This window comes from Pholcus phalangioides, unplaced genomic scaffold, assembly GCF_987345545.1.
Source record: "Pholcus phalangioides strain wild (caught in Gottingen) unplaced genomic scaffold, Ppha-v1.0 ptg000029l_1, whole genome shotgun sequence".
In the NCBI taxonomy this organism is placed as follows: Eukaryota; Metazoa; Arthropoda; class Arachnida; order Araneae; family Pholcidae; genus Pholcus; species Pholcus phalangioides.
The window spans coordinates 1,717,924-1,737,730 of record NW_028301619.1 but is presented as its reverse complement, the minus strand read 5'-3'; the positions used below and the strand labels follow the sequence as shown (position 1 = coordinate 1,737,730).

The window sequence follows — 19,807 nt, the reverse complement described above, 5'->3', positions numbered from 1 at the left end:
GAAACTAGTGCCAGATGACAAAAAATACAAGTCAGAATTTTTCAAAATTTTTTTCACAGATCATGAGAGAATACAATGAGAAATATCGTAAAAACTCATAAAAATTTGCAATACCTTTTTTCAGTAAATATATATTTTTTCTTTATAGTGCAACACATTTGGAAAAGCCACTCATCTCTTATTATGTCAGTTACCTTATTTGCATATCCTTATTACTAGAATCATTTCCAGGAACTTCTCGAATAATTTAACGAGGTTTTTCCCACTAAGCTTGATTCATAAAGGTAGGACAAGTTGAGAAAAGCCACCTCTTATGGAAAAAGCAAGATCCTCATTTTAAAAAGTCTATATTATTAATGTGTCCAAGAGAGTGAGACTGCTTAACAATTTCCTGAAGAATAGCAAATGTTATTCTGAGTATAAGAGTACAGTTAGGCCGTCATCTTTAACAGATCGCTGAAGATAATAGAAATAATCTATACATATAAAATAACATGTCCTTCCTGACTGATTCACATCGCCAAACCAAAACTGCTACAGCTATAACCACAAAAATTATAGTCAGTGGGTTTTGTTTTATGACGTATAGACTCACTAAGAAGGGGTTTTTCGAAATTGACCCCATAAGAGGGTTCAAAGGTTACATAGAGAAGTCACACCTAGCCGAAACTGCTGAAGCTATATTTATGAAATTTGGTCAGTGGTTTTATTTTATGAAGCGAAGACTCAATAAGAACAGGTTTTTTAAAATTCTTCCCCTAAGAGGGTCATGGGAGGGGTTCAAAGGTTATATCGATAAATCAAGCCAAACCAAAACCACTGAAGTGGAAAATATAAAATTTGGTCAGTTTTTCATTGTTAATATAGAGACTTGCTAAAAAGGGATTTTTCAAAATTCCACCCCTAAGCACGTACAAAGGTTATATGATGCAATCTCATCACTGAAGCTATGAATATGAAATTTAGTGAGTTATTTTATGATGTAAAGACTCACTAAGGAGGAACTTTTAAATTTTAACCTTTAATTGGATCATAAGGATGTTCAAAAGTTATATGGTGCAATCATGGTGCCACACTGGAACCGCTGAAGCTATAAATATGAAATTTAGTTAGTATTATATTTTATAATGTAGACACCCACACACACACTCTAAGATAAGATTTCTGAAAATTCAACCCTCAAGCGATCATGATAGTTTCAAATGTTGTATGGGAGAATCATCACAGAGTAATTTTCAGATTATCAAATCCACACAAGCAAAACCGCATGGTTAGAAATACGAGTTAAAATTATGTACATATATCATAGCTGCCAACTTTTGAAAATGAAAATTCTGGAGATTTTCACACAATTCCCATATTTTATGCTTAAACCACTCCCTAATAAATACAATAGGGATTTTCCAAACATAAAAGTTAAAGAGTAGGGAATAAAATCCCTACTCAAAAACTGAAATCAAATTAAAATATGGATTTTACACACATGGAAGTTAAAACCCTAGGGAATAAAATTCCTACGCGAAAACAAGTGAAATTGGAGGATACAATACATACAAATACAACGCCACAACAGGCAAATTACCCAACGAGGTGGCTGACTTAAGAACATCATGGATACCCGAGCCATTTTTTGGAGGCCCTGCCTACTACTGCTACACCACACATGCGGGAATGTGCGTGTACGTGCAGCGAAACCTGACGTGAAGTTTTTTTTTTGTTTCTCTGTAATGCTTGTTATGTGTAGTGCTGCCATCTGCCACCAGTTTTTCTGACTATGAGTGAAGTGTTATGATTGAATGATTTATCGTTGTAGGACTGTTGCTCTCTGTGGCGAGACTTTTTTAATGGGGAGATCGGCTCGCATTTGCACCTTAAAGTTGGGAACCACAGAAAACCAACTTCAGCCGACCACCACTGTGGGGTTCGAACCCGGATCCTCGCATCGCGAGTCCGTCACTATAACCACTCGACCACCACAGCGGCAAACTTCAATGATGTAAAAATAAATATTGTGTTCAATCAGAAACACTGTGAACAAACATTCTGCGCAAATGACCCCAAAATTATTGGAAGATGAACGAAAAAATCATCAATTTTTAAAGAACACTGACTTTTTGTAACACTTGCTTGATTTTTTTTTTTTTCATTTCACGAGTGATGATGGCAGTATTTCTATGACCAATGTTTATGTCCATAACATAACTTGTACAAAAAGGAAAAGTTGGCCCTGTTCTGGAACATTTGATGAAAGGAAATTCATCGGATTAAGTATATTTAAAATTGATTGAATATGTTTTTGCTTATCAGTATTCATGTTTTGTTATATTGCACGTACGTAACTTCAACAAAAAAAATTTTGACCATATGTCACTATAATCTTCAATTATTATCCAGGACTATTGGCTGTTAAGCCATTTCCCTGCGTGATAAGACAAACAATTTTCTTGTTACCATCAGAGGGTTTGTAAAACTTCCTTAAAAAGGGAATTTCCCCATTTACGACGTGTGACGTCATTTCAAAAGGGAAAAAAAAGAGGCTTCATGCCCCACAAGAAATTCCTGATGGATTGTTTTCATAAGTGGAGATTTTTTTTTTATGAAGTAGGGAATTTTTAGGGACAATTAGATTTTTTATGATTTTCTTAAAAATTCGGGAGATTTAAGAACTTTTCGGGAGGTCGAGCGATGAAGCTAAAATTCGGGAGACTTGGCAGCTATGATATATCTTCAAAGAACACTGTGAACAATTTGAAGTTCTATTGCACCAGTAGAAATGTTCATGATAAAAGATTAGGAAGTTTGCATGCAATATGTTCGAAATTAAAGGCTGAACAGGTACTTTACCAATGCATACAGAGTGATGAGAGTTTGTAAGAGGCAGTCAGGTCAGCCTTTAATTTGAAACATACTGTATGAAGCTTCCTAATCTTTTATTGAGGACATTTTTACTGGTACAAGACTTTCAATTTGATTTTCAAATTGTTCACAATTTTCTTTGAGAAGAAAAAAAAAATTTGTGTGTATATATATATCTTCATATCTATAATTCTCTTCATCCGACCTGTTAAAGAAGATAGCCTAACTGTACTCTTATACTAAGAATAACGTTTGTAATTATTCAGGAAATTGTTAAGCAGTATCCCTCTCTTAGATACATCAATTTCTCAAGAAACTGGATAGATTATTAATCTAGACTTTTTTTTAAAACTAGGATCTTTCCTTTTTCTCAAGCCTTTCACCACATCTCATCTTTATGAATCAAGCTTTGTTGTGGAAAAAAACCATGCCGAATAATTTGAAAAGCTCCTGGAAATGACGTCTAGTGATAAGGATATGCCAATAAGTATGAAAAAAAGAGGAGTGGTATTATATTGATGTTTTTCCCAAATGCATTACACTATGAATCGAAAAATTCTTTACTGAAAAAAAGTATTAGAATTTTTTTTAATTATTATTGCTCATCATTTTCATCATCTGTGAAAGTTTTTGGAAAATTGACTTTTTTCATCTGGCCTTAGTTTTTCTACAACTGTATATACATCTTTCTTTTGTTCATCGTGAATAGGCAAACTCAAAAAAAAAAATCTGCTATTAAATGTTAAATAGGCTGTATGGTGAGCATTATTCAACTAATTTTCTCCTTTTATTTTTAAGATTCTTATTTCAGAAGGTTTTCCCTTACGTATTTAATGGCACTTCAACTTTTTTTCAGCATCTTTTGGAAACTGTAGGCCAAAAATATATGTTATAATGTAATTTGAAGAAAAAAAAAATCAGATCACTAATAATGCTAATTTACAGTCAACCCTTGATTTTCAAACTAATATTAGTTTACAAACATGCAAAACAGCCTAAGTCCCAAAAGAAATATATTTCAGAAGTCTGAGATTACAATTTTTTTCAGACAGAATTTGGTTGAAGGATATATATTTCATCACACTGAAATTCCCACACCACCAAATACGGCTCCTCTTATACAGCCCATAGATCAGCAAGTCATTTCAAACTTTACAAAGCTCTGAAGAAATGAAATTTTCAAAGATATTTTACGATAACATCTGGTATAGAACTGACAGTAACTTTCGAAACACTAATTTTATCATCCTACATTGCATAGTTCTTGCTTGCAAGTGTTTTACAGAGAACCATCAATTTGGCTTGGAATATATTTTGTGGCCAGATAGTGTTGCAAACGGATATTTTGAGAGCTTTGATACTGAGATTATAGATGATTCTTATTCACAAAACCAGACACTGCCCTGGCATTGCTTTCATTCCATTTTCATTTCAACTCTTTCAAATTATGGTAATTTTTTCAGTGTTGGTTTGACGAAACCATTGGTTATGCACAGGAGCTGTTGTAAAAGTTCACACCCGGAATCTTGGGACTCACAAGAATGGATTAATTCCCTTTGCATTGATTCCTATGTAGAAAACCATTTTGAGAACCAGTTTCAGGAATGAATTATGTTTGTGAACTGAAGGTTGGCTGTATTTAGAAATATTGGCAGCAGATGAATATAAGAGGATGAGGCACAGAAGACCCCAACCTATGTGGATAAGAGTAGAAAACTATTCTGTGATGTTATTTTTCACACAAAAGAGAGAACTGCATATATGTTAATAAGTATCTTGTCTTTCAATTTCAAGTCATATAAAATGGCTTTATTATGCTTTGATCTCATACTATATGTAATATGTATAAAATATTATGACAGGGTGGTCCACTGTGTCTATGTCAGTGTGGCGGCTTGAGTGTGGGTTCAGGGAGTGTAGTGTATCTTGGCAGCAGGTTGCAAGGAGCGGCAGCCTAGGCTTTTGTTGACATAATTTTTTAAAATTTTATTTCTTGACACATAAAATTTGTAATAATAAAAGATACCATGCACATTCAATCTTTTGTGCCTTACGTTGACAAGGAAGATGTTGAGAAATCTGTAGGGAATGATGGGAACTGGGGTCTGTTATGCCTGAAACGAGAAATGGATTCTGTCACAAGGGGGCAAGTTTGCATTTCTGTTCCTCTCACAGTAATTTTGCAGGAGCAATCAAGAAAAGAATTAGCGTTCTCACTTGTTTCAAGACCAAAACCCACTCGCGCTCTCCTAATTTCTGCCCAGGGAACACTGGAGTAGGTATTTGTAGTCTCACTTTTTTCCAAGCTGAAAACAGATGGGAGTAACTTCTTTTGCCAATCAGATCAGAGCCACTCATTGGTGCCCGTGCAAGAGGTGTGATAGCACTGGGCTCACACTCATGGTAATGGAAATTGAAAAATATATATATGAATTTAATTTTTTCATAGTAAGTAAAACAAGGTGTCTAAGCTTCAACTGAAAATGTAAAAAATAATATTAAGTAAACATTTGCCTAATCACTCCACTGCAGAGCTATAGCTAGGGAAAGGCAGGTGAATTTGATGCCTCAGACATGAATTTACGTTAAGACGGTCAAAAAATGGTGGAGATGTTAGAGCTTCAGCCTAGGACTATTCTCATCATTTTTCTTGTTTTTCACACTACAGATGGATTGTGAAAAATTTGGACTGAGAGTCAGCCAAAGATTTCAGCTGAGGGGCCCCAGGATGCAAGTGAAGGGGGTGAAAGAAAGCACTGTGCTATGTTTCATGAGGTTTCGCATTAACAAAGTTCAACTCTATCAAAGATTTGAACTTAACTCTTTATATCCTGATGGTACTTTAAAGTGCCAGGTTAGATAATTTGTTTCGAACCAACAAATTGTTTCAAAAATATTGTCTTTTTTTGTCTTTAATTAGAACTAAAATGACTTACCAAATAATTTATATATACATGATAACTATTTACTATTATCATTACATTTATACTTTAATTTTTAATTTATTATAATTTTCTTCAACCTTTCACAATGTCAGATATAAATGATTAATTTTAAAAATTCAACCCCAGAAGGAAAGGAAATACAATGGCTCATCAAAAAGAGATGTAACGAAGAAAAAGTTATGCGGCATAATTAAGAACGATGAAATAATTTGTGGACCAAAAACAGGATAGTTTCTTTAAAATCAGGATATATGGTCAAGTTCGGTGAGCAATGGTGCATGGCTTTGGATGAATAAAAAATGTTTATTCCAGTCCCCTAAGAAGTAAAGCCTTCCCTCTGGGTCGTCTTTAGGGGTGGCACATAAGGCTTTGCACCCAGGCAGCAATTGAGCTCAAGCTGACCCTGCTTTATGTCCTGTAAACTGCACCAAATCTTCCTCTTATTCATTTTAGTTAAATATTAAACTCACATTCATTAAAATATACTATTTTATTTCATTAAAAAAATTATGGTAAAGGGATTTGTGGTAAAATTATGTACAGCCCACATATACTATGAACTGAACATGTCTGATTATAAGTATGGCCAAATTGAATGATTTGGCAAAAAATTTGGTCACCAAGAGCAGGGCCATCGTTTCAACTTTTTCCAGGGGGGGCAAAAACATGTACTCAATGTATGTGTATATATATATTTGTATAGTGCGATAAAAATACAAGAGAAATGAAGATAAAATGAAGAGGTAGTGAAAAAATATCTTTTGAATGACAAAAGTGCTAGTGCTGCTCACTTGTTCTTTCAAAAATATATACATACAAAAAGAAAAAAATTGAATTTTAAGAGAGTGAAATAGAACCTATGCGGTGAGTCTTCATCATGGGGAACCCCATGCATGGTTTGAAAAGTGTAGGTTTTTCTGAAGGGTGGCTATGCCTAAATGCATTAAAAATGCCAACCCTTGTTCCCCGATGCCTGCCTTCTCAAAAACATGTTGGAAAAAAGAACAAGGAAAAATGTTAAAAATACAATATTGGAAAAAATATATAGAGCTTCTCTCAGATTATAAGCTCAAAGAAGCATGAGAAAAAATATATACAAAGTTACAGGAAAAATAGTTACAGTGAATATTTTACAAGGATTATGAAAAATGTCAAAGAAAAATTCAAAAAAGTGAATTGAAAAGTCAAACAAATTATCAATAAATCACCGGACATACCTCAAGAATGGAGAGACTGTTTGTTGATTTTTCTGGAAATGCTGTTGAAGAAGGCATTTCCAGAAAAATCAACAAAAAACACAACAAAAGTCTCTTAGGCGTTGGGGAACAAGGGTTGGCATTTTTAATGCATTTAGGCATAGCCACCCTTCAGAAACACCTACACTTTTCGAACCATACATGGGGTTCCCCCCTGATGAAGACCCTTAGTAGGGTTCTATTTCACTCTCTTAAAATTCAATTTTTTTTCCTTTTTGTGTGTGTGTATATATATATATATACCATTTTTAGTGTATTTTCAAAAGCCAGGACCCCCCAAATGACGGGCCTGACAAAAGTGACAGTAAATATACTTGAACAAAATATAAAAGACAAAAATTTTAATTGATTTACACCTTGAAAAATGTGCAGTTACTCGATTAATTATTAATAGCTTCAGAAATGAAAACAAATACTACTGGAAAATATGCAAGATCATAAGACTTATCACATTAGCAAACACAAACTTTGATGAACTTTCTTTATAAAATTTCAAGCTTAAATATCTCATATATTTTTTTTTAAGTTCAAATCATTTAATTCAAAAATAATTTTATTTTTTAAAATAAAAATATTTAATGATTATAACTCATTTGCAAAACATTGTGTATCCTCCTTTGCCATGCATTTTGAAACAGCTATAAGAACACAAAGATACCATTTTACAACGATTTTGAACTTCCTTTCATATTGTATGTCACAATGACAAGAGAAATAGCATAGGAAATGGCTACGGAAGGGAAATCATCAGTATAAAAATCCTCTAGTCATGTGACTCTATGACTATGAGAAAAAATTGTTTTCCCACCTTTATTCCTCCTCTAAGAACTTATCCCGTCGTGGAGATTTCTTCCAGCCCAGCTTTGTTGCAGAGTAGAAGTTAGGAGACAGGGAGGCCATATGTAAAACTTAATTTTTTATCTCAGTGCACATATACAAGTTATAATTCCATTTATATAGGGTCAGATACAGAGGGAAGGTGATGGAGGTGATAGCTTCCCCGTTCAGTGAAAAAAATTGTATTATTGGTGGAGGTGGACATTTGCGACCCCCTACAAGGAGTCTGTATCTGCTTATGATAGAATACGATATATAAAATGTTCCTTTTCTAATTGAAAGTATGTTTCTATCACCAATGAATGAAAGGATAAATGGTTTATAAGGTTAAAGATATTACATCCTGTATAAAATATACTAAAATGCAGAAGAATAATGGACATAACATTTCTTCTCTGCATTTGTAATTTTAAAATATTTTCATGCAGTAGTATGTACATTTTATCTAATTTTCTAAATGTTAAAACTGTTCTTTTATTAATTCAAATTTAAAACATGCCTGGAACCAGTGGAGGGAAGCTGGTGTGGTACTGCTCTTACAATCAATGTTTAGTTCTAAATTTATCGAACTGATTCATAAAAAAATATATCATAAAGGTAGAATTTTAATAAATATTTTTAATAAATATTTCTGTGCATGAGAAGACCATAAATATTTCTGATGCATCTAATTTTGTAAAAAATAAATAAAAATATAACTATTATTTTTTTTTACTTGTTAGTAAATACTAATTAATTTATAAGTCAAGATAGATTTATTCTTGGCTGGTTTGTTGAATCTTATTAGGCTAGGATTGAATACACAGAGAGTTATATGCATATATTTAGCATAACTTTACATCTATTTCTGAATGGTTGAGAAGAAGTCGGTGCAATCACAGTACAACTAATCAAGTGGTTATTACGTAAAGTTAAAAAATATATTAATAGTTGAGAAAGAAAAATTAAGTAGTTTGTTTCTCAGAATTACGAATTAGGATAATAGTAAAATAAAAATGTAGTACTTTCTTTTTCATGTCAATGAATGGACTGAGACAAAATAGAAATAAGTATTGGAAAATATGAGGCACTGCAGGTATAAACAGCGAACTCAGAAAAAAGTCTAGAGAAAAACATTCAAGTCTCAACCCTATTGCTTTTAAATGGTAGTTTTCTAATGTTCATTAATCATTTTTAAGGGAAGAAAAGGCAAAGTAGACAAAATTACAGTGGCACTCATAAGTCTTTTAACAACAATAAATTTGTCTACAATATTCCTATTTGAATTTTTTAATGAAATCTACCCTATGAAACACACACTGAATCTCATTGCAAATTATTATGAGCAAAAAAATTGCTCATCCACATTTTGTGAAATCAGAAAATAATTTAATTGCTTGTATGGGTGGGTCAAAAGCGTTTTGACACAAACACACAAGAAAGCAAACAACTAATAAATAGTAACTCAGTCATGTAATGGGCATTATAATAAGAGGTGATTTTTCATTGGAAAACCTTGGAATTGTATAACTACTAGGCATTTTTTTGGCATGAACTTGTCCTATGGTCAGAAAGTGGGTATTCTCTCCTTTTTTTCAAACTGAAAAACTATCAAATTTGAATGATTTGTGGGTCCAACTTGTCTATCGGGTTCAATCTGTAAATGTTTAATAGAATTCAAGCCAGAGTTTTAACTTTACCACCATAAAACTCTCATTTTGTTGCCTTTAGAGAAAAATGTCTAACAATTTTGAGCTATATTTATGTTAAGCTTTGCATGCAGTCGGCCTATCATTTTGAAAGAGAACATCTATCCAATGGAATTGATTATTTCCATACCTGTAATAATTTTTCATTTCCAGAGCATTTATGATGTTTAAAAGTGAAATCAAAATAGCATGGGTCCTCAGGGCTAAAGCACTGTCAACTCTTTCAGTTGTCCTGTACAATGATGGACAATGGGTAAACTCTCAGGACAGTCACACATTGGCTATCTATTTACAATGGGCAGGGGTGTAAGACACGATGTAGAGATCCAAAACTTCTAATTGAATCAGTGAGAAGAAGAACAGTACTTGTCAAAAATTCTCAATACAAGATGAACAAGTTTTAAGTTTCAAACCAGGTACTGTTCTTTTATTAATTCAAATTTAAAACATGCCTGGAACCAGTGGAGGGAAGCTGGTGTGGTACTGCTCTTACAATCAATGTTTAGTTCCAAATTTATCGAACTGATTCATAAAAAAATACATCATAAAGGTAGAATTTGGACTTGTACTGTTCTCACTGATTCAATTCATTTCCAGCTAAAATACATGAATTGGGCTCACCTGAAACAAGAAAATTTATATGTAAAACCACTGTGCCCAAGCAAGGTTAATAAAAAGATGAAGAATTTGTAATTGTGTTTTATAATTAGAACTTTTAAAATCTTGATGCAAGTTTAATAGTATGTCAATTGCTATATGAAAAGTCTTGTCATTCTTTGTCTTTTAAATCTTAGTCATTTCTATTATGACAAAGAACACAAAGTTTACTCAGGCACTTACACATATTTGTATTAAGATGGGCTGGTTCTTTCAGATAAAAATTGAAGATATTAAAAAGAGCAATCTTTTTTAAGTTATCAATTCTAAAAATATCCAAGTTTTACACATCATCTTAAACTCACAGATAAACATAAAACAATGTTGAAATGGGCATTTAGGGCAGAACAAATATGAAAAAGGCATTTTTACAAAAAAGTTTGAAAATATATTTAAAAAATTAAGTAGCATTTATATGGCATTTTGCATGAACTTCCAGGCTTTAGCTGTTATACATAATCATAATTTAATTACTTTTCCTGTAATAATGTATGTGTTTCTGTTAGATAAAATTTTTAGAACAGACTTTAATGAAATAACTGCACAAAAAAATAAACTAAACTGAAAAATGTGTGTGTGTGTCCATATATTTTTTATATCACAGAATAATTCAAAGATATTGCACTTTTCTAATGTTATGCTCTACTTTATATCAATAAAAGATTTAGTGTTTTAATAAAAAAAAGGGCATAGAAAAAAACAGTAATGCTTCTTTAACCATTTATTTACCAGAATATGAAAAATAGAATAAGAAAATGATAATAAATAAAAATAATGTGGGTAAACAATTACCATGTAAATTATTTGGTAGGTCATTTTAGTTCTAATAAGGATAAAGAAACAAAACAAATACACAAATACTGTCTTTCACATAATAATTAGTTCACAACAACTTATCTAACCTGGTACTTTAAAGAAACATTTGTAGTTAAAGAGTTAAAAAACATCCCCAAAATATAAGCAATGGAAGGCATGTGTGATTCTTCAGCAAAGTTTCAAAAATTATAATACATGTTTGTTAATGAGCATGTGACAAACAAATATAAATTCCCACATACAAAATAAATATAGACATGTGTGCACATCTTTTACGTATATAAAATATACAAAATATACATTATATATAAATTATTAAACATAATCATACTTCTTTCACTGAAATAATATACTAAAAAAAATTCATCAGATGACCTAATTCTACATATTGCAGTGTATCTCTATGCATATCATAAAGTTAGAGCATTAGAAGCATTCAAATTTTTATAAATATTCAAACAATAGCAATTTGTTCTAGGATAAAAAATATATATCACCACAGTAATGTCTCAACTAGAACATATTTCTTTTCAATAAGCAAGGCACTCTAAAAAAACAATAGAGGGAAAACAAAAAACATTCTAGAGTATAGTGTAGAAATATCTGATTTACCAGACTAACTGGATATAAACTTTGACTCATTTCGATTACTGAAATGGAAAAAAAGCCTATTCAAAATGTAAATATGTCTACAGTGCTGGACCAAGGAGTAATATGAATCCAGTTTGGAATTCTGTTTAGCATTGAGTGAAACTGGTCTGAAACGGAATCATGTCCATGAAGGTGATGAGTGGCAAACAGCAGATCCATCACTGTTTCTTTATCAGAGAAGTTTCTAGGTACCTAAAAATATAATTTCAAAAGAAAACACTATTGCAAAACTGAATACAGTCAAACACTGATTTAAAGGTACTGACAGGTGAAGATGATCAAAAAGTATGGTGAATGTTGCATAAACTAGTGCCATTCAATGGAATTTCTGGGAAACATCAAAAATGACCAAACACCATAGGCTCAATTACATTAGGTGAACTTACTAGCTATTCAATATATCTGTTATTAAAGTCACTCTGTGTTAGAGATGTAAAATTGTTTTTAATAAACTTTTGGAGAATATTCTATGGAGGGCTAAAATGATAAATAACTTCACCTTAAGGAAATTACATGTCAACGAATATTTAAAAATTGTTTATAAAATGCTACATGGATTAGGTTTCAAAAGATGAGAATCAATAGCAAACTGATTACATTCGTAAAAAAACTATATTTTGCGCATGATTTTTCTTCAAGAAAGTGACAGTAAAAAATGTTTAATTTGAACATTGCCATTCTCATAAGACACAGAACTGTTCTCAACAGGCACTCTGATTCAAATTATTCATAACAGTAAATAATTCTTGCTTTCTAGATTAAGACATTTTTGCAGCGCATGTCCAAAAAAATCATGATTTGCTGAGTCTTATTGTGTAATTGTTAATGTATGAGAATATCAGAACATGGTTCATACGAAATTTTTTAAATGAAAGTAAGGAGTTATGGGGGTAAACCCCCTCCCCAATAAAAAAAATTGCATTACTAGATTAAAAACGATAGAATGGTCCGCATGTGGATTGGTTTTCTTTTAAATGTCTTTTTTTTTTAAATTTCTAGTCTAATGGTTCCAAGATTTTAACTTTCAGAATTAAAAGTATGATGTGTAGGAATTTATAGAACAGCTGCAGGAAAGGAAGAGGCATACCATGAATATGTGTGATGTACCAGATGTTAACTAAATGAGAATTAAATCACTGTAAACTCTGTTTAAGAAAATATGCTCATAAGCTGCAAAATAACTTCATTTTTCATTCAAATCCGTTCATTCATATACATTTTTTTTTACAGAGCCACAAAATGTATTTGAGAAAACTTATCCAGTTTTTTTCTTCTACAAGTCATAACAGCTTCACTTGATCTGCATTTGTGAATGAGCCAAACATTTATTATTAAAAATTAAATATCTGAGAAATGTTTATGAATATAGCTATACTAAAGAGGCTAAGCCCCTTTCCTCTTCACATCATATCTTGTTTACTTTGTCCACTTCGCCAGAGTGCACATGAAAACAAGCTTACTGACGAATTTTATAATCTTGAAGCAGCAAAAAACCAATGAGATTTATCAAGCACCCCCCCTCCCAAAATTAGTCAACTTCCCCATGTTGGTCCACAGCCTGGACTCTGTTGCAACCCCCTTCCCCCGTGAGGGTCATGAAAAATTTTACTTCATATTTATTTTTCCAATGAATAAAATTCAAGGGCCCCAAATCACAATTAAGATGCAGGAAGGCAATATGCAGATTTTTGGTGAGCCCTGCACATGAATCTATAGCAGGCTTCCACTTTAGCAAATTTTTTTGCTAAAGCAGCAAAAAACAGATTCATCCACGGCCTACTGAAATGAAACATGTCAACTTTCCCATGAGGCTCTCAACCTAGAGGCCTGTTTGACATCCCCCTATAAGGGCCAAGAAAAATTATCATTTGTATTCATTAATGCAAGGGATAAAATCCAGGGCCCAGACGCGGGACCTGATTCATAGATTTTTAGTTGGACCCATTCGTATATTTTTAGTGGGATCCCAGACTGAATTTATCTCTGGCTTCCACTGTTGCAAATTTTAAAATGTTAACCCTTTAAGCGGTTTTTAAAATTTCCTGATCTGCATTATATAACTGCCACATTTGAAATTGCGAAACCTTTCCAAAAAAAAAAAATTGCAATATATTTAAATTTTTTTTTTCCAATTGCGAGTAGATAAATGCTTCCCCCCCCCCCAACAAGAAAATTTATTCTGCCCATCCCTTTTATTTACCTCACTATGATAAAAAAAAATCATACAAAATTTTCCTGTTTTATATATACACATGCTTACGTATGCATAGAAGGTAGTGTATTAATTTCCTGGTTCAGTAGCAATTTTCTATATCAGATATTGAGAGTACAAAGATTTTTTAAAAGTATACTCATTTTGAATGTTTTGTAGATTTACTGGTAAATTATTATATTGTTTAGGGGCTAGGTAAATGAAACTTTTGCATAAAATGTTTTTATGAGGTTTAGGGTTCGCTAATATCTAGTTTGGTCTCTTTGAATTAACCACTATAAGTTTTTCACACAAGTTAAAATTTCTATAAACAGTCAGACGTACTTTACTGAAATATAAGTGTCTGATTGATAAAATGTTTAAATCGTTATAATGAGTCAAGTTAATGCTTTCAGTCTGATTTGAAATAATTTTTTATAAATTTGTTTTGGGTGAGGGTTATTTCACTAATGTTAGTTAAATAATCTCCTCCATATGCTACATGGATGTAAATTATGTGTGGATTGGATCTATTCGTAATGGAGTGTCAACAGAAATGTGTGATTTATTTTATATTTTAGGTGATAAAATTTGCTTTGGGAAAACCTCAATTTTTTTTTAAACATTTGCTATATGTGTTTTCCATTTTAGATTTGAGTCGATATTTAGACCTAGGTATTTTATATGGATTTAACTTTTTCTAGGTTTGTACAAACAGTTATGCAAAATTTGACACTCGTTATTGTGACATATTAGTGAGAGATTATGTTCTGTATCATTATATTTTTCTTTCAGTTTAACCTGCATATATCTAGTTTTCTCAACATTGACTTTTATGTCATTGGCTGAATACCAGTTCCAAATTTTCAGGAGGTCTTCATAGATCATATTTTTCAGGTCATTTAGATTATTGTCTGAGTAAAGAGCTGTGTCATCTGCATAACTTATCAGTTTTCTGTTTATATATAAATGATTTATGTGAATTAAAAATATATATGGGAACAGCAGTGGGCTCAAGATTGATCCCTAGAAAACCCCACCTTTAATTGACATACTGTTTTAGTAACCCATTTATTTTTACATTTTGATGTCGGTTTGCCAAGTATGATTCGAAAATATTATACATATGACCTCTGATGCCAATAGAATAGAGTTTATATAGTAAAATTTAGTGGCTATCTGTTTCAAAGGCCTTGGAAATGTCAAGAAATGTTGCAATTGTTTCTTTATTATTGTCCCCACTATTATAAGTAAAATTATTAAATGAGATTAGGGTTTTTATGGTGTTAGACTTGGGCAGAAATCCATATTGGTTTTTGGAGAAAAAATGTATTGCATTTAGGTATACGAGTAATTTGCCTTTTAAAACACTCTCAAAAACTTTAGAAAGTACAGGTAGGACTGCAATGGGTCTGTAATTGAGAAGTTGGTTGATGGTGTAATAATAGATGTCTTGGAGAGTCTGGAAAAATACCCTCATTTATGAGATCGTTATACAATATTAATAATATAATCGTTAAAATATTAATATGAGTTTTAGAGAAAATTTTTAGTAGTTTTGCATCAATTTCGTCTACACTAGAGCTTTTTTCTTTCATTCAGTCTTAGTATAATGTTTTGAACCTCACACTGGTCAGTTTCTGTGTAATAAAGAGAATGCATATTTCATTTTATGTCAAACCTCTCTGAAGTCATTTTTTATTAGTAAATTATTATAAACAAAGTATTCATTGCAAGAATTAGCTATGTGCCAATTGTCCCCCTCAGGAAGTATTGATCTTTTATTATTATTTTTTTAAAATAGCACTTAAAAATCCCCATTGTTCCCTGCTATTTGCTCATTCATTAAAGCATTTAGAGTAAAATTCATTTTTTGCTATTTTGATCTTGTTTTTTAACACTTTGACTGTTGTTTTGTATGAGATCTGGGAAAACCTGTCTCCTGGGAATCAAATAAATTTCTTATTAAGTTTTTGCATACATTTAACCATGTTCAAAATTTCAATGTTTATCTATCCATTTTTATTTTTCCCTGCTCTTGGTTTTATTGAAATACTGAAATTATTTTAATAGCAATCAGTTTGTTATGAAAGTCTAGGAATCTTGAGTTCCCATCTGTTCCACAGATCTCAAAGTCACAATTTGCTAAGAAAAGTTACATCATACACTGAAGAGCCAAAAAAATTGGTGCACCTTCCTAATATCGTGTAAGACTCCCGCGAGCCCGCAGAAGTGCCGCAACACGACGTGGCATGGATTCGACTAATGTCTGAAGTAGTGCTGGAGGTAATTGACACCATGAATCCTGCAGGGCTGTCCATAAATCCGTAGGAGTAAGAGGGGGTGAAGATCTCTTCTGAACAGCACGTTGTAAAGCATCCCAGATACGTTCAATAATGTTCATGTCTAGGGATTTAGGTGGTCAGTGGAAGTGTCTAAAGTCAGAAGAGTGTTCCTGGAGCCACTTTGTAGCAATTCTGGACGTGTGGGGTGTCGCATTGTCCTGCTGAAATTGTCCAAGCCCGTCTAAATGCACAATGGACATGAATGGGTGCAGGTGATCAGACAGGATGCTTACATACCTGTCACCTGTCAGAGTCGTATCTAGACGTATCAGGGGTCCCATATCACGCCAACTGCACATGCCCCATACCATCACAGAGCCTCCACCAGTTTGAACAGTCCCCTGTTGACATGTAGGGTCCATGGATTTATGAGGTTGTCTCCATACCCGTACACGTCCATCAGCTCGAAGCAATTGGAACCTGTTTCCAGTCCTCAGCAGCCCAATGTCTGTGCTGTCGGGCCCAGGCGAGGTGTAAAGCTTTGTGTCGTGCAGTCATCAAGGGTACACGAGTGGGACCATGGGTGGCTTGAGCCTCGGGGCAACAGTCTCACCATGCGAGACGACATTGGTTACGCGTCACTATGGCGTATAAGCCGCTTCAGTGAAGTCATCCGAAAATTCGTAACTGTGTTTCTAGCTAGATAAAATGCATAAAAAATTAGTTTTCTCCGAGAGTCATTAAGTTCAAGTGTTTTTACAGACACGAAACACATTCTCTCTATCTCTCTAAACTTTTCTGTAATTATATTTCTCTTTACTCCCCTGATTTAATACTTTCCCTAAAGCAGTAAGAGCCATCCCTGTTTATATATGCTGCTACAATATTATATCTCTCATCTATTTACTCTTCGGCTCCAGTACTTAATATAAATTAATTTTTTATTTTCCGTGATAATGATACTTTAGTAATAATTTCTAATAATTCATTATTGGAATCTTATATAAACAAGAGTCATGGTTTTTCTTTAAAATTATTTTTGCTATGAGCCTAATCTATGAAAATATTTTATTACATAAATCTTTGAATTTTTATACAAAATGTTTTTAATGGTTACTTGCATGTAATTATGATAGGGTAAGGTAATTAACCAGTCAGGTAACCAATTAATTTCTACTTTTTAAAAGTTTGAAGCTAATAAAATGAATTTTCCTGATTAAAATTTTTTATGAATACATTTAAACTGACTTCAGTTTTTTTAAATCACCAACCAAAAAAATTATGAGAATTTAAATAATTACTAATTAATTTTCAAAAATTGAAATAATTAGATTAAATATTGACGCGATGGCATATGCTGTCATAACCACTTGACTGGTTAAGGTAGATGGATACTTTCGGAATAGCATACAGTAATTACAACCTGAAAGTGTTGACTGTGAAGAGGTCAACTAAAAATAGTGTCTTTGCGCAGACTGTCGAGCCATCGAAGAATAAATTAAATTTCAAATAATTTGAAAAGTACCAACCAAATTTATTGTGGCGCTAATCATAACCAATGGAATTAGTATTTAGTCATGCCAGAGCACTGGTTATAAAAATTTTTCAACAATTAAAATAATATTTTTTTTCAGTGGCGGCTCAAATGAGGTGTGACTCACGCAGACCCATGGAGCTACAGAAGAGGCACCGCATCAGGGTTAACGAAAATATAATTAGAGAAAAGTTTGAAAAATTTTCATAAGGGTGCAACGAAAAAGAGGTTTGGCTGTTCTAGCAATTTTCACGCAGTCAGGTGCACCAACTTCAGGACCGTAACCAGCTTGGGCACCGAATACATCATTAATTAATCATCATGAAAATTTATACTGCAGTAAAATATTTCATTTCGTACTTTGAACAGGACCGTAACTAGGGGGGAGCAACTGCCCCGGGCGGCAGTTTTAGGTGGAAACAAAAAACACCATTACAAAATTATTGAATTTTAAAGTTGTGGGGGCAGCAAATATCCTAGTTACGGCCTTGCTTTGAATAACGATAAAAAAAAAAATTGAAATGCATATAAGGAAATCGTCGGGAAATGAATTTCACATGCAATATAGAATTCTTTGCATTTTACATAAACCTGTTCTCGTCAATCTTCATTGGATTCAGCTTACGCACCGCTTATTTTTCAAATAATAGGATTAATAATGAAAATTAGAATACACAAACTCACCCTGATGTATTTTCATCGAAGAAAAACTTTTCTTACACACTCGAGCACAACAGCTTCAACTGTAAATCTATCGATTCAAGTCCGGTAATTAAGAGAAATAACACTCTGCCGTTAAGTTTCGAAACAAGATCCTATGAGAAACAGTTTCTGTATGAAAAATCTACAAAGATATCGCTGATAAGTTTCGTTTAACATCGAATTATTTTTATTTTATTTTTATATGTGATCCTCATGCATTCCCAAGGGATCAGCAGGATCCGTCCAGGGAATTTGTTAGTGTTAGTAAACATCCATGCCAGAACCGGGATTCGAACCCAGACCTGCACAGTCAGAAGCTAGCTCCCTAACCACTGGGCTGCTAGGCGGCAGCATTATATTTAGCTTTATATATATGAATCTTACCACTATCTAGTGAATTCGCCTGTTGGAAAATCCAAATACAAAATGCCTAGATCTTCGATAGAGTAATTATGTTTGCACTTCATCTTCACTGTTCACACCAATGATTCTCAAAGTGTGCGTCGCGACTACTAGGGGCACCGCTCTGAGCCGTCGATATTGATGTATGCCGGTTCGGTGCTTTGAAGCGATTCTTTGTTAGAGTATTGTGGGGAGCTGCGAAAGGGGCAATGCCGCTATATTGGCAATCATTCTGGCCAGCAGTAAACATAGGTAGTACCAAGGTTTCTAGAACATAGTACTGTACTTTTACTTGCTATCTAGCATGTAAGAAAAAAGACGACGACGACGACTAAGGCAATTAGCGCAATGCCGTTGCTGTAGGCACAACCATCCTAATAACATAAAGAATTGGCCATTGGCAAAATCGGACAACCAAAAAAAATCTCACAAGCTTCTACAGCTGGTTGTCGGCAAACTTCACTGATCGTTTAATAGCATTTTTAGCGTTGGGGGAAAATAAAAGAACTTCGGAAAAAAAAGAAAGAGGAATATCAATGGTTTCAAAACCTTTCCTTCCTTGGAGTTACCTCCTCCCTACCTACATACCATTTACCCCACACAAATATATCCGCTGCTACTTCCGCACCCAAGGGGACGCTGGTCAAACTGAAAAACCCTGTCTTTGCATATGCAGTTTGGAATTCCTTCACTAATTGTAATAGCCACGAGCACTTTTTGATGTTATCAGGGTTTGAAACTGGAAGCTTTTTCTTCTCCCACGAAATGTAAGTTTCAGGAGGGAAAAAAAATTGCAGCCCCCCTAAATTTTGCGACCAAGTGCGACCGCACCTTTCGCAACTGCCTAGGTCTGGTCTGCTTCAACAAAATAGAAAGTGGAAAAATAAATTTGCTATACATTAATGTAACGAAATTTTTTTACGTAAACAAATTTAGATATCAGTGGTTCTAAAAAGTGCACGTTGCGGTTCCTAGTGGGTGTCACAT

At 33.2% G+C, this 19,807-nt stretch overlaps 1 protein-coding gene across 2 annotated transcripts in view; it reads right to left on the bottom strand.

The window, feature by feature from the left end:
- Positions 1-19,807, bottom strand: part of LOC149067563 (endoplasmic reticulum metallopeptidase 1-like) — a 226,376-nt gene that overhangs the window by 3,516 nt on the left and 203,053 nt on the right. The window contains exon 14 of one of the 2 annotated variants that reach the window (XR_016195341.1): positions 11,668-11,898. Coding sequence is in view for 1 of the 2 variants with exons in the window: in XM_089252576.1 (XP_089108702.1) it covers positions 11,728-11,898 (171 nt within the window). In the remaining variant the exon portion in view is untranslated. Of the gene's footprint in view, positions 1-10,814; positions 11,899-19,807 lie in introns of those variants that run through there. The other variant, XM_089252576.1, reaches the window with a different exon arrangement.